Source organism: Podarcis muralis, chromosome 6, assembly GCF_964188315.1.
Source record: "Podarcis muralis chromosome 6, rPodMur119.hap1.1, whole genome shotgun sequence".
Classification (NCBI taxonomy): domain Eukaryota; kingdom Metazoa; phylum Chordata; class Lepidosauria; order Squamata; family Lacertidae; genus Podarcis; species Podarcis muralis.
The window spans coordinates 53,001,785-53,015,530 of record NC_135660.1 but is presented as its reverse complement, the minus strand read 5'-3'; the positions used below and the strand labels follow the sequence as shown (position 1 = coordinate 53,015,530).

Below are 13,746 nucleotides of genomic sequence, written 5' to 3'. Positions count from 1 at the left end.
ACAATCTCGGCAGCCAGGGCATGTCAAGGCAGTGTACAACAATATAATAAAATGTAATGTCTATATAATAACCAAGTAGACAGTAAACAGCTGGTAATGGTAGATAGCAAAAGCCATGGTAAAAAAGAGAGAAAGAAATTAGCATGGGGATTGGGGAGACCATTCAAGAGAGCAGGTACCCCCACAGAAAGGGTGCTGGTTGATGCCAGATGGATGTTTGGAGGCTGTGGCACAGCCAGAAGGACTTCTGCAGATTATATTCTCAACTGGTCAGATCTGGGTGGGAGAAGGCATTCTCTTATTTTCAATATGTTTAGGGTTTGATAGGTTCATACCAGAGCCTTAAACCTGGCTTAATAGCAAAGCAGCCGCCAGTACACTTCCTTTAGCAATGGTGTTGCATGTCACAGTCAGGCACATAACTCAGTTTAACCTAGCTGCTCCATTCTGTACTAGTTGCAGGTTTCTGGCAAATTTAACAGCAGCAAGCTCTGCTCCGCAGTTTCTCTCCTCCTACTCCACATTGTACCTGGTTCGCACATATGTACCGTATTTTTCGCTCCATTGGACGCACCGGACCATAGGACGCACCAGACCATAGGAGGGGGAGAACAGGGGAAAAAAAATTTTTCTTGTTCTTCCCCTCTAAAACAAGGTGCGTTCAAGGTACATTCACCAGAGCTTGTGGGGCTGGCGGTGGGGGGAAGCGCTGCTTTCCCCCACCGCCAGCCTCAAAGATCTCTGAAGCCTTTGGAGCGCAGCGCCCCGCTGCCCTGCAGAGGTTTGCGCGCAGCCGTCTCCAAGCTAGAGCAGCGAGACGGAGCCCTCCGTCTCGCTGTTCTGGCTTGGGAACAGCCTTGCTAGCCTCTGCAGGACAGCGGGGTGAAGGCACCCCGCTGCCCTGGAGAGGTTTGCGCGCAGCCGTCCCCAAGCTAGAGCAGCGAGACGGAGCCCTCCGTCTCGCTGTTCTGGCTTGGGAACAGCCTTGCTAGCCTCTGCAGGACAGCGGGGTGCCTTCACTCCGCTGCCCTGCAGAGGTTTGCGCGCAGCCGTCCCCAAGCTAGAGCAGCGAGACGGAGCCCTCCGTCTCGCTGTTCTGGCTTGGGAACAGCCTTGCTAGCCTCTGCAGGACAGCGGGGTGCCTTCACCCCGCTGCCCTGGAGAGGTTTGCGCACAGCCGTCCCCAAGCTAGAGCAGCGAGACGGAGCCCTCCGTCTCGCTGTTCTGGCTTGGGAACAGCCTTGCTAGCCTCTGCAGGACAGCGGGGTGAAGGCACCCCGCTGCCCTGGAGAGGTTTGCACGCAGCCGTCCCCAAGCTAGAGCAGCGAGACGGAGCCCTCCGTCTCGCTGTTCTGGCTTGGGAACAGCCTTGCTAGCCTCTGCAGGACAGCGGGGTGCCTTCACCCCGCTGCCCTGGAGAGGTTTGCGCACAGCCGTCCCCAAGCTAGAGCAGCGAGACGGAGCCCTCCGTCTCGCTGTTCTGGCTTGGGAACAGCCTTGCTAGCCTCTGCAGGACAGCGGGGTGAAGGCACCCCGCTGCCCTGGAGAGGTTTGCACGCAGCCGTCCCCAAGCTAGAGCAGCGAGACGGAGCCCTCCGTCTCGCTGTTCTGGCTTGGGAACAGCCTTGCTAGCCTCTGCAGGACAGCGGGGTGCCTTCACCCCGCTGCCCTGGAGAGGTTTGCGCACAGCCGTCCCCAAGCTAGAGCAGCGAGACGGAGCCCTCCGTCTCGCTGTTCTGGCTTGGGAACAGCCTTGCTAGCCTCTGCAGGACAGCGGGGTGAAGGCACCCCGCTGCCCTGGAGAGGTTTGCACGCAGCCGTCCCCAAGCTAGAGCAGCGAGACGGAGCCCTCCGTCTCGCTGTTCTGGCTTGGGAACAGCCTTGCTAGCCTCTGCAGGACAGCGGGGTGAAGGCACCCCGCTGCCCTGGAGAGGTTTGCGCGCAGCCGTCCCCAAGCTAGAGCAGCGAGACGGAGCACTCCGCAGTGCTCCGTCTTCCTGTTCTGCCTTTGGGCTTAGCGGCGCAGCCTGCATTCGCTCTATAGGACGCACACACATTTCCCCTTAATTTTTGGAGGGGAAAATGTGCGTCCTATAGAACGAAAAATACGGTATATATTACATTTGTGGAGGACAGTCCCACGATCCATGTGCTCACACTTGAAATTCATGAAACTTTCAAACTCATTTCAGCCCTTCTTTGAATGCACCATGGGCAGCTGTGGGTAAATCAAGGCACTCTGCACATGCTTAAGAGAACGAAATGGGCTGCAGCTTATGAAAACTTATGCCTCACTAAAAACCCACCCCCGTCTTTAAAGGGCTTTTTGTTGGCGTTTGTTTGTTTTTAACCACTAACTGCATGGAGAGCAGGCTCTTGAGTCCATCCTTACCTCCAAACTGAGTCCTAATGGTAGTGCACCCACCCTCAGCTTGCCCCTCTCACCACCCCAAATCTGACTGAATCCCTCCTCCACCTTTTTCCTCGACGTGGCACCCCTCCCCCTCCCCCTGCTCTGGGCAGCTCGAAGTTCGCTTGCCGCACGGGCTTCCTCAGCAGTCCTGCTACTGCCGCTGGGAGGGCAGGAGGGAGAAGGTGCAGAAGGGCAGAAGGTGCTGCGTAGCTTTGCGCGCCACCGCTGCCTCCTCTCCCAGGCAGGAAGCGAGAGAGCACGGCTAGCCATAGGAAGACCCGCTGCGGCCCAGCATGCCCTTGCAGCTGTTCCCAATTGGTCCCAGACTCCCGCTGCTGGGAACCCCTGATGGGCAGGGGCCCTGGTGCAGGGTGCCATTAAACCTAATGACTAAGATGGCCCTGTCTCGACTAGAAGCTCCCATCGGCCATTGCATTCTGCACCAGATAGAGCTTCTAAAGCAGACCCAAAGAAGGGAGCCCCACACAGAGTAAAAAAGAAGATTGAACTGAATGGCATCTATTAGCTTTAAATTCATTCCAAGATGAGTGAATACACCTAAATTTAAGCATGTGTTTGATTCTGCCATTGGCACCAGTGGAACTGACTCAACTTTGGTTTAGTTTCCCTTGTTGACATTACAGTACAGTGGTACCTCGGGTTACAAATTCCTTGGATTACAAACACTTTGGGTTACAGACTCCGCTAACCCGGAAGTAGTACCTCAGGTTAAGAACTTTACCTCAGGATGAGAATGGGAATCGTGCGGTGGTGGTAGTGGTGGTGGTGCAGCAGCAGCGGGAGGCCCCATTAGTTAAAGTGGTACCTTAGGTTAAGAATAGTTTCAAGTTAACAACGGACCTCCGGAACAAATTAAGTTCGTAACCAGAGGTACCACTGTACTAATTTTACATGCCCAATGGAGAAGTGGATCTAACTCAGTTATGAGCACACAACTGGTAAAAGGGCGTAAAGTGAATGCGGAACAGAACAATACTTGGCATATACTTAAATAAAGGAATTTATTTTTCTTTTAAAAAAAAGGAATCTCAAAACAAAAATTGGAAAACGAAACAGTGGTTTGATCTAGATACAGCAGCACTGCAATATTATTAGACGCGTACGGAGAATTCAAACAGCCAGAAAACACAGAAGCCATTATTGTCAATAACAACCTCAAAAATGAAAACTATTCTCATTTAACAATGTAAGAAACTCCCTGAAAATTAAAACAAAATGAAAAAAACCCTTTGGATTCTAGAATTATTATTATTAATCATATTATTATTATTATTATCTTACAATACCAACAGCCACTATTTTTTTCTAATTGAGAACATTTGGTTCCATTTATTATAAAATGTATATATTTTTTAACATATGAAAAACATTATTGAAGAAGTGCCTGTCTTTTACAGACACTGAAGTATGATGAGTGCTTTAAAACACTGACTCCTAAATATACTTTTAAAACCGGACCCATGATGTCATTTGTAATTAGCAAGTTGTGATTATTTTTTTATTTAAAAAATGTGACACGTCTAGTCATAATATAGTCAATCAATTTAGCTAAGTCTGCTATGGTGAACTAAATCATAGATGAAAGTGTTTTAAGTTGCTCAGAAGTGCAACAGAGAATTTCAATCCATTGCCTCCCTTGATACAGGCAAAAAGCTGAATCTTTAAGAGTGGCCGGTGTGGCATCAATAGAAATGAACACATCCTTTTTATCAACACTTTTTGGAAGGACAGAATATTTGGATTTTTTTTAAAAAAATCATTTGATTCTCAATATATGGCAGTTGCCTTCAGGGCATCCTTTTTACACCTAGCAATCTGCCTTGGGCATCAGGTTCCATGCACCTGCCCTACTGCATGTGGTCCTGCAGGTAGACTGGGGGGAGCCACTCCACACCAAGTACTCAGGGATGCGAAGAGATTGCTCCTGCTTTCTCTAGCAGCATGGACCTATTTGCTGAGGAAGAGAGGTCCTTTTTGACATCCATTCACCTTGGAATATGTGCCACTATGCTTCACAGACTTGCTGAGAAGTATTTCTAATGCGATGGAAACAAACCCAACAACAAGCTTCCAACAAGAGAAGGGACCCCTAGCACGTGCTTTGCATCCAGAAGGTCCCAAATTCAATCCTCAGAATCTCCAATTAAAAGGGTCAGGTAGGAGGTAATGGAGAAAGCTCTCAGGCAGACTCTGGAGAGTCACCGCTGGTCAAAGTAGACAATAATGGACTAGATGGATACATAGACTGGCCTGATATAAAGTAGTTACTTTCCTCCCTAACAGCTTATTCAAGCTTCTAAGATGGGGTGAGGTCCAGTCTCCACTTGCACATGGGATGGGATGGGATAGTACCCACAACATTGTGCTCCTATGTGTAAGAATTTTTGGGTGAGAAGGCCACAGAATTATCTGTCTAAGCAATCAGAACAAATATGGGTGGAAAGATACCAATTTTTTTTTTGTTTTCTTCATGCCTATTGGTTTTTGATATTAACAAGGTAAACAACTTATGGAGCTACTGTCCCTCCACTTGTTGAATGGTCTTTCTATTAACTCTGCAGGAATCTTAAAATGCAAAGCTCAATTCTAAGGTTTTATTCAGTTTTCAATTCACTGAGGTGCTCTATAAAGGAAATAGTCCTAGACATCTTTTCCAGGTAATACAAAGACAAAAGTTAATATAGCAACCTTCCAAATTACAGCTTGGCCTCTACAGAATTCCATGTTTTGTTACCCAACAGCTTTCACCGTTATGCAGAGATTCAAATGGATGATTACAAAATTACTGATTTAATCAATGTCAGAAAAACACACACCAAAAAATCAAGTGAGAGGGCCACCCACACTCATGATTCCTTTTACAAACGAGATGCAAATAATAAATCTGAGATACATGGACTTTTGCAGAGGAAAAGTTTTCAGATTAAAAAATACAAATGTTCCAGTTCAAGAGTCTTGTTACACATGGCAAGTCATGGTTCTCCATTTAATCTTTTTTAAAAGTCAATAATGTGTCCTGAGCAACTGTGCTAAGTTGCATTCTTATTGCTGTACCAGATTTTTTGTTATTACTGTTCAAAACAAAAACTGTTAATGTTGATGGAAAATTAGTGCAGGTCAGGAAAAAAATAAATCACACCTGGAACTTCTTAATGGGAAAAGGCTCTGCGACTCCTATCATATGGGGCAGCTCTAGAAGTTTCCCAGTTCTCTCATCACTTATCTTTGTTCTTGTTAAGGTGGGAGAGAAGGCCAAAACTCTGTCTTCAATGTTGCCTAATATTATTTGGAAAAACCATGCAACTAAATTGGCCTGGAAAGAGGAAGAAAGGTAAGAAAATCCACAAGGGAACTATGGCTAAGATGAAGCAGAGATGGAAAAGGGAAAGGGAAAGCTCTTGATGTGCTCTGTACTTTTGGGGAGAGAAGTGGCACCTTGAATTGATGAAACAATTGCCCTCACTGCAAATACCCTCTGTTGCACATGGTGTTTTTTTTCTATCTCTCTCATGCATCACCCCCAAATCAACGAGTTTCAATCTCTTGGATCAAACATTGGTATCCAATACGCACAGCCTTTTTGTATTAGCTAACCAGCTACAGGAATTTTGAGTTGTCAATCTAAGTAAGAACAACTTTTTGCAAGCCACTACCAGCAGATCTCTTGCAAAGATGATATCATTGTACATGAAAAGCAATGGGCACTGCATCATCCTTACTCATCATCATTTTATTCATCATGCAAGAGCTTAGTAGAGGAGAAAGCCAGTGGCCAAAACTAGTTTCAAAATACGCTGGTTGGATAGGAAAAGAAAAGAAACCAATTTGGTCTAAAATATCCAGAGGAGCTGAACAAATGAATCACTGTAAATTCTGTGAAGCATTTATGACTTAAGCCATATCAACATATCTGGGGTACAATATGTTTCTCACCACAGGCGTGGCCATGGCAAAAGACTAAAATGCTTCTTCGCAGATGATGTGTTTCCCAGCCCCAACATCACATCATTGGCTACTGTTGAAAGGAAATATGAAGCATAGAAATAGGGACCATTAATGTATGCTGCCATGTGGTGTGGGGAAGAATTCAACATGGAGACGCCAATTTTCACAGCAGCTCTGTATCTTTCACAACAGCTGCATCTTCATGAAACAGGAAACCATGGTTTAGCACTACATGTATGAGCAGAAAGGCAGCCACTCTCTTGTCTTACTGGTCAGCTGTGAATCCTGACATAAACCAGGGATTATAGTTCAAAGCAAACTCTGGTCAGTCTCAAAACAAGCTAACTTCAAACATTGGCTATAAGAAGCTGACATGTTAAACTAAGCAGGGTTTGTTTTAAACCTCAATTCTAGGTTCATTTTTTAAAAATTTAAGTTGTATATCGCTTAATTGTAAATAAAACGTTTAAGCGGTTTGCAAAGCATATAAAATATGCATTTTAAATCACACACGTTAAAAACAAGTTTCAAGAACCAGAACATAAATAAAACTAACTGTTAAAACTACATTATAGGCTAAAGTTACAGATTAAAACACATCAACTTCACATGTCTGGGTAGGCTTGCCTAAACAAGGAAGTTTTTAGCCGGCGCCTCAAAGAATACAGTGAAGGGGCCTGCCTAATGTCAATGGGCAGAGAGTTTCAGAGTCAAGATTTGCCACATTAAAAGATCCATTTCTTACAAGAGTGGAACAAACATTATGGGGCAGAAGTGCAAGTTCCACAGATTGAAGTGGGTATATAAGGGATAAGGTGATCCTTTGAGTAACCTGGTCCTAAGCTGCTCAGGGCTTTATATATTAAGAGCAACACCATGACTTTAGCCCACTAACAAAATGGCAAGCAGTGCAGATCTCTGAGCAGGGGTGCTATACACTGACAGGATTCATGCCTGTCTCAACCCTGCTGCAGCATTCTGCACTAACTGCAGTTTCCAAACCAAACTGCACATGGAGTGTGTTGTAGTGATCCAGTCTCAAAGTCACCAAAATGTGAACTACTGTGGCTGAGCTCTCCTGGGCCAGGGGTGGTCATAGCTGTCACCCCAGCTGGAGCTGATAGAAAGCATATCTAGCTACATGCCTCTAGTGAATAAGCTGGATACAGAAGGGCCCTCAAGCTGCATACCTGCTCCTTCAGAGGGGAGTGCAACCTGTTCAGGGCAGGCAATTGGCCAGTTTCTCAGACATGGGAAGCACTCAGTCCAAGAGCCTCTGTAAGGCCAGGATTCAAGTTCAGCTTATTTCTCCTCATCCATCTCATCACTGCATCTAGGCCCAGGGGCATAGGAAAGGGGGAGCGGGCCGCCCCAGGTGCCATTATGAAGAGGGGTGACAAATTATCAAGGAACAATTACTGCCCTACTAGGGCAGTTCATAAAAAACTCTTTTTTTATTAAAAAAAAAAGCCTGCTCCAAAGGTCCTCTTACTACACTAGGGATTACATAGCTACATATGAAATTTCATGCATATCAGTTAATATCTTGACCCACCTCCACGAAAATAGCTGTTTACTTGACCTATGTCATGAAGGCTGAAATTTCAACAAAGCATGTGCCTTTGCTATACTTTTTTCGGGCACCTGCTGAAAGCATTATTCTTTAGGCAAGCATAACTAGATGCTTAGGAAGCTGAAGTAATTTTAATCTTAATATTTTAGCTTTTGTATGTTTTAAAGTAGAATTGTTAATTTTTCTTGATTTTACTACTGGTGTTTTTTTTGTTTTGCAGGTTTTTTAAAATAAATTTTATTAAATATATAAACAATAAATATAAATAAAATAACACAAGCCAAAACACAATCCATCCTGTAGATTTAAGTATCTGTCCATAGTCGCCTACTTGTTATCAGAGGCTCAGAATCCACATTCCTTTGTAAGAAAATATGAAATAATGTAAAACCATTTTTGCAGGCAAAAAAAATAAATCAATGTGTGTGTGGGGGGGGGGGGGTGACAAGAAATGTTCTGCACCGGGTACCACTGACCTTCCTATGCCTCTGTCTAGGCCAGGGCCCACATGGCCTTTCTGATGCAGATGTTATGGAGAAACAGAGCCGAGTGTTATAAGCATAGGTAAAGGTAAAGAGGCCCCTGATCATTAGGTCCAGTCGTGGCTGACTCTGGGGTTGCGGCGCTCATCTCGCTTTATTGGCCGAGGGAGCCGGTGTACAGCTTCCGGGTCATGTGGCCAGCATGACTAAGCCGCTTCTGGCGAACCAGAGCAGCGCACGGAAACACCGTTTACCTTCCCGCCGGAGCGGTACCTATTGATCTACTTGCACTTTGACGTGCTTTCGAACTGCTAGGTTGACAGGAGCAGAGACTGAGCAACGGGAGCTCACCCCGTTGCAGGAATTTGAACCGCCGACCTTCTGATCGGCAAGCCCTAGGCTCTGTGGTTTAACCTACAGCACTACCCGCGTCCGTATAAGCATACTGATGGCAAATTGCTCCCAAATACCTAATGACTGCACCCAGAGGCTTCATCTAGATATCAAAAAGCATTGGGGATAAAATAGTGCTCTGCATAACTCTCAGGGGCCTGAAAAGCACTCTCCCAATGCTGTTCTCTAGACTTGGTCCTGTAGATCAGACCAGAATTCTTGGAACACCGTGTTCCCCCCACGGAGCTGGTCAATGGTATCAATAGTTCCAGCGAGACCGAAAAGCAGGAACAAGGTCGCACGCTTCCCCTGTCCTACTTCCATATGTAACAAATAGGATTCAGGGGAAATGAAACTAAGCAAAATTTAATACCTTCTCCCAGTCACATGGGAGCAGAAGGAAGGGAATGGAAGCTCAAGTATTTTGTACAGGCCAGTTTCTGCTCACCCACACAGTGCTAAATGTGGTCAACATCTTAATTTATCTTGGTAAAATAATGCAGAGAGTGAAAAAACCCCAAACAGCTCCCAGATCTTCCTATATCTTCCATTTTGCAAATCTTTAAGCTCAGCTACAACTCCTAAAAATGTATTTCAAACATAACAGATGAAGCAGTCCTAAGACAAATGGGTTCCTATGCATTGGGTCAAGACAATTTTTAAATTGCTTTATGGAATATTTGAAATATTGTGTTGTTCTCCTGCTGCTTAGAAACATATAGACTAAGTGTGGTGATTTGACTAAAATAATCTCTTTTGAAACAAACTGTTTGTAGCTCACTTTGTTTGTGCTATTCATAGCTCTTAAAATTTGCATGAGCTGTCATCTGTAAGATGGAAGTAAAAACAAATATTTGTCTCCAGTGATCCACATGCCCACACGATAGATCATGTTGCAATTCTTCTTTATGCCCTAATGCCAAGGATGTGAAGTTATATTCTGAAGTCTCTGACGTTCCTGGCAAAATAGACATGGAATAGAAAATATGTACTGTCATGTGAGGAAGCTGCCATTTTGAGCAAAGCTTCGTGGTTTGAGACTCTCTTTACTTCAAAACAAAAGGTTGCGTATGGAAGAGGAAGAGAGCTGGGAATACTTGCTGGTAGGTAGACTGCATCAACCATACCGATTCTGCTCTTGTGCCTGGTATGCAGTATACAAGGGCGGGAACCAGCAAGAGCTATATAGATCAGTGCAATAGGAACTCAGGAGTCACAAGTTTATTACTGCAACATACAACATGAATCCAGCACCCTTTCTCAATGGCCTGTGCAAAACTCCACCTGGAGATAATATCAAGTCATTTTCTTGGCATCTTCTTGACATGAGCAGCAAAGGTTGAGTTTCTCATGTGGAGAGCAGGTGGTTTCCTGTGTCTGAGCTCATGTATGTTTGCTCTTCTTGATCTTGCAAAAATAACAGAAACACTGGAAACAGGCTTGGGGTGTTGGGTTTGTGGCGGAGGGCAGAGAGGAGGGACTTTACGCGGCGGGGGCGGGGGGGGGGGCTTTGCAGCAACAGACATAAAAGGGAATTCTAACTACAAAAAAGTGCAAATAGCAACAGCATTGGTCCCATGACATTCTGAACCCCAGACATAGTGTATTAGCGTCCTTAGACATGGCAGATCTTGACTGTATGTTTGAGGTTGCATTAAATGCAAGGCCTGTAACAAAACAGGGGGAAGACACTAGTCTGCAGTGTTGCTGTAAATGAAACAGATGAAGAAGAGAATGAAGCATGGCATAAAAATTCATATCAACAGAACTGATATGAAAAAAGAACGTATGAATAAATTTCTATATTTGCAACAAAACAAAACAAAACAAAGCCATCTCATTTTAAGTCTCTGGAAGTCTTGAGTCACTTTGATTTTCTTTTTTAAAAAAAGTCTTAAAACACATGGCTTTACAAGCTGCTGCTCAGAAAATATACATCCCCAAGTCCGACTTTCATTTAAATACAAATGTACAAAATGTAAACTGAGACAATAGAGAAATTTACAAAACCTTTTCTTTAAAAATAATAAGGACAAAGTTCAGTTCTAGTTATGATGCTATTTTAAATACGTGCAAGTTGTTGGACTCCGATTTCTATTGCAATGTCCTACAGAGACAACGGTGAGTCACGAGACCTCGAGTGCCACCTCCAAAAACAGACCTGAGAGGAAAATTCTTCATGAAAATGGGAGGCTCCACTGGAAGGAACAGTGAGTGGGGGGGGAATCTCCCTCAATAGGAGACTCGTTGATCTTCTAGCTCAATGTTGGGTGCTCTCTCTTTCTCTCTCTCTCTCTCATCCTCGAAGCTCCATACAGTATAGTGAAAGGATGCAAAGTGCAGATTCACAAAAGCCAAGAACTAGCTGCTTCCAGTGGAGTTTGAACTTACATGGTTGGAATTGATATGGTGATTTAAACTGGCCTTTGAGTTTGGAGAAGTCTTGGAATTGTTCTGATGCTGAAAGAGTTAAAAGAGAGTGAAAGAGAGATTGGGGGAGAAAAATTAAGATTCCCAGAATGTTCTGCATCCACCACATTGGTCTAGAGTTCCCAGGATGAAATGTTATCTGCCAATGATGAGCTGCAAATATTCTGAATCTTGGATCCTTAACAAACCTGTGGTACAAAAGGGGGAAATTGTAGCCTTTTAAACTACTTGTCAAGTTTACATGTCTCCCACAAGTGCCTCTTAGGTTCATAAAATGTTGAGCCCCAGTTTTACGCAAATAATGACTCCAGGTATGTGTGACATTCAGACAGCCAGGGCATGAAGAGAGGTGTTCTTGGTGACAACTCATTATTGGGCTTCTGCTACAACAGGGATGAAGAACCTGTGGCTTCCAGAGATTTTCCATTTTCCACCAGCTCCAGCCAGCATGGCCAACAGTCAAGAATGTCGGAAGCAGTAGTCTGCTAACATCCGGAGGACCACAGGTTCCCCATCCAGGTAAGCCAACGTCCAAGCTTGAGCACTTTTTGTAAGGATTATAAGGACTACCTGATTCAGCTGTGCTTGGATTACGTCAGAAAATTCACTGGATTAAGACAGGGGGAAGTGAAGAATATCAGTGAATTTTATTACAGTGCATTCTGCTCTGCTGGATTCCTCCCCCCTTGAGATGCAAATCTAAACGAACTGCACAATTCCCTGGATTGCCATATAACAAAAGCTGTCTCAGCATCTTCTACCTTGAATGTTTCTGGCTCCTTTCTTCCACGCGTTGTTCCATGCCCTTCCTCTCTGCTAAATACCTGAACAATCCCAATGCGGGACACAGCTATAAGCCATGGCCACTCAGTTTCATCTCACTCTCAGTATGAATGACTCTCAAATCTCCAAGCTCTTACCCCTAGACTTTGCTATTGGCCTCCCTGAACAGTAATGAATAATGGGCGGTATTCAACTAAATGAATGTGCAGGCGGAACAACATCCGTTTGCGCAGTGGGAACTTCTCCTCCCTATCGTTCCTGAGGGGCTGGGAGAACCCCCATAACAGTTTTAGGAGGCACATGGGGGGGAAGTCCTGTTGTGCAAGTGGAAGTCACTACATATTTATGTTGAATATAAGCTGATCTTTGCTGCAATCCCACTGCAAAGTTGTGTATTTCCTGAAACAAAGGAATGAGGATCTCATATACACGACCTTGAAAAAGAGCAAGCTACATTTCTCATTAAGTGAATTCTTCTCTGCTCTTGTTTGCTACTTGTTGCAGAGTGCAGTAGTTTTTATTTGAAAAACACATTATGTTTGTTTCAACAGCGATGGGAAATTTTAAATTCTCTAATGTTACAGCAGGCGCAAATGTTTTTTTCTTTTTCCTTTAAAGCACTTTCTGCTCAACTGTATGTCAGAAAGAATGCCTCGATCCAGACTAATGAATATTCATATGCAATGTGAAAATCCATTTCCATTTAGAATGGCTCTTACTCACACAAAGACTCAAGGCTCTCACCTGACGCTTAAATATTCTGTGCAGCAATCCTTTCTTCGGCGGTTCCGGCGGGTAGCTTTTGTTAAGGTCTGGTGAGATAGTACCATTTGGTCCAAACACATTTAGTTCTTTAAAACATTCCGTTTCGATCATCTAGCAAAATGAAAAGAAGAGGGGAATACATTATTGCACCTGCATTTTCTTTTTGGGCTCGGAAGCCTCTTGTTTGAAAATGCTTAGGCAGCCAAAGAAAACTGCAGTCCCTACTCTCCTGCCCAAGGAATGCAAATATTCTCAAAATGTTCCTGTCTCCACCTCCATCGTTTAGGCTGGATCCTGCTCAGCGGGCCTTCTGCTGGTTTCCTATTGCGAGAAGTGAGGTTACAGGGAACCAGGCAGAGGGCCTTCTCAGTAGTCATGCCCACCCTGTGGAACACCCTCCCATCAGATGTCAACAAGATAAACAACCACCCGCACCATCCTAAATCTGTCACTGTCCCAGGGAAGAGGATTCTGTAATGCCACCCTCTTGGAGGCACACACACAGAGGGGCCTCAATTGTTAATCTCCGAGTCTGGGCAGGTTCGTACGGGAAAAGGTGGCCCATGTGGTATTCTGAACCGCACAGGTTTTCAGTCTCAGATTTGCAGACCACCATTCTTTAAAGACAGAAACAGGGAAGCTATTGCTTTTCATATATTGCTAGTCAACAACTCTCATTTTCCCTGACCTCTGGGACACGCTGACTGGGGCTGATGGGAGTCCAGCAATACCTGGAGAACCACAGGTTCTCCACCTCTGCTTTCAAGCATATGCTTTCCATCAGGGGCTGGTAGAGCTGAAGCTGGGTAGTGGGGGTGTTATCCACAATAAATAATCTGTCGGTTTTCTACTCACAGCCCAACTGACTGCCACCTTTGAAGTTAAAACTGGTTTGTGGCCTAGCAGGCAGCTCAACTCGCCGACCTTTTCATTCTCTCTCA

The 13,746-nt window shown here is 44.7% G+C and overlaps 1 protein-coding gene across 4 annotated transcripts in view; it reads right to left on the bottom strand.

Annotated features, from left to right (window-relative positions):
- Nucleotides 1–10,033: 10,033 nt before the first annotated feature.
- Nucleotides 10,034–13,746, bottom strand: part of GRK5 (G protein-coupled receptor kinase 5) — a 157,088-nt gene continuing 153,375 nt past the window's right edge. For 3 of the 4 annotated variants that reach the window (XM_028730092.2, XM_077930283.1, XM_028730094.2), the window contains 3 exons: nucleotides 12,785–12,916; nucleotides 11,219–11,287; nucleotides 10,034–10,534 (listed from right to left, as the gene is read on the bottom strand). In XM_028730092.2, coding sequence (XP_028585925.2) covers nucleotides 10,310–10,534; nucleotides 11,219–11,287; nucleotides 12,785–12,916 — 426 coding nt within the window. In that variant the 3' untranslated portion in view covers nucleotides 10,034–10,309. Of the gene's footprint in view, nucleotides 11,446–12,784; nucleotides 12,917–13,746 lie in introns of all 4 variants that reach the window. The other variant, XM_028730093.2, reaches the window with a different exon arrangement.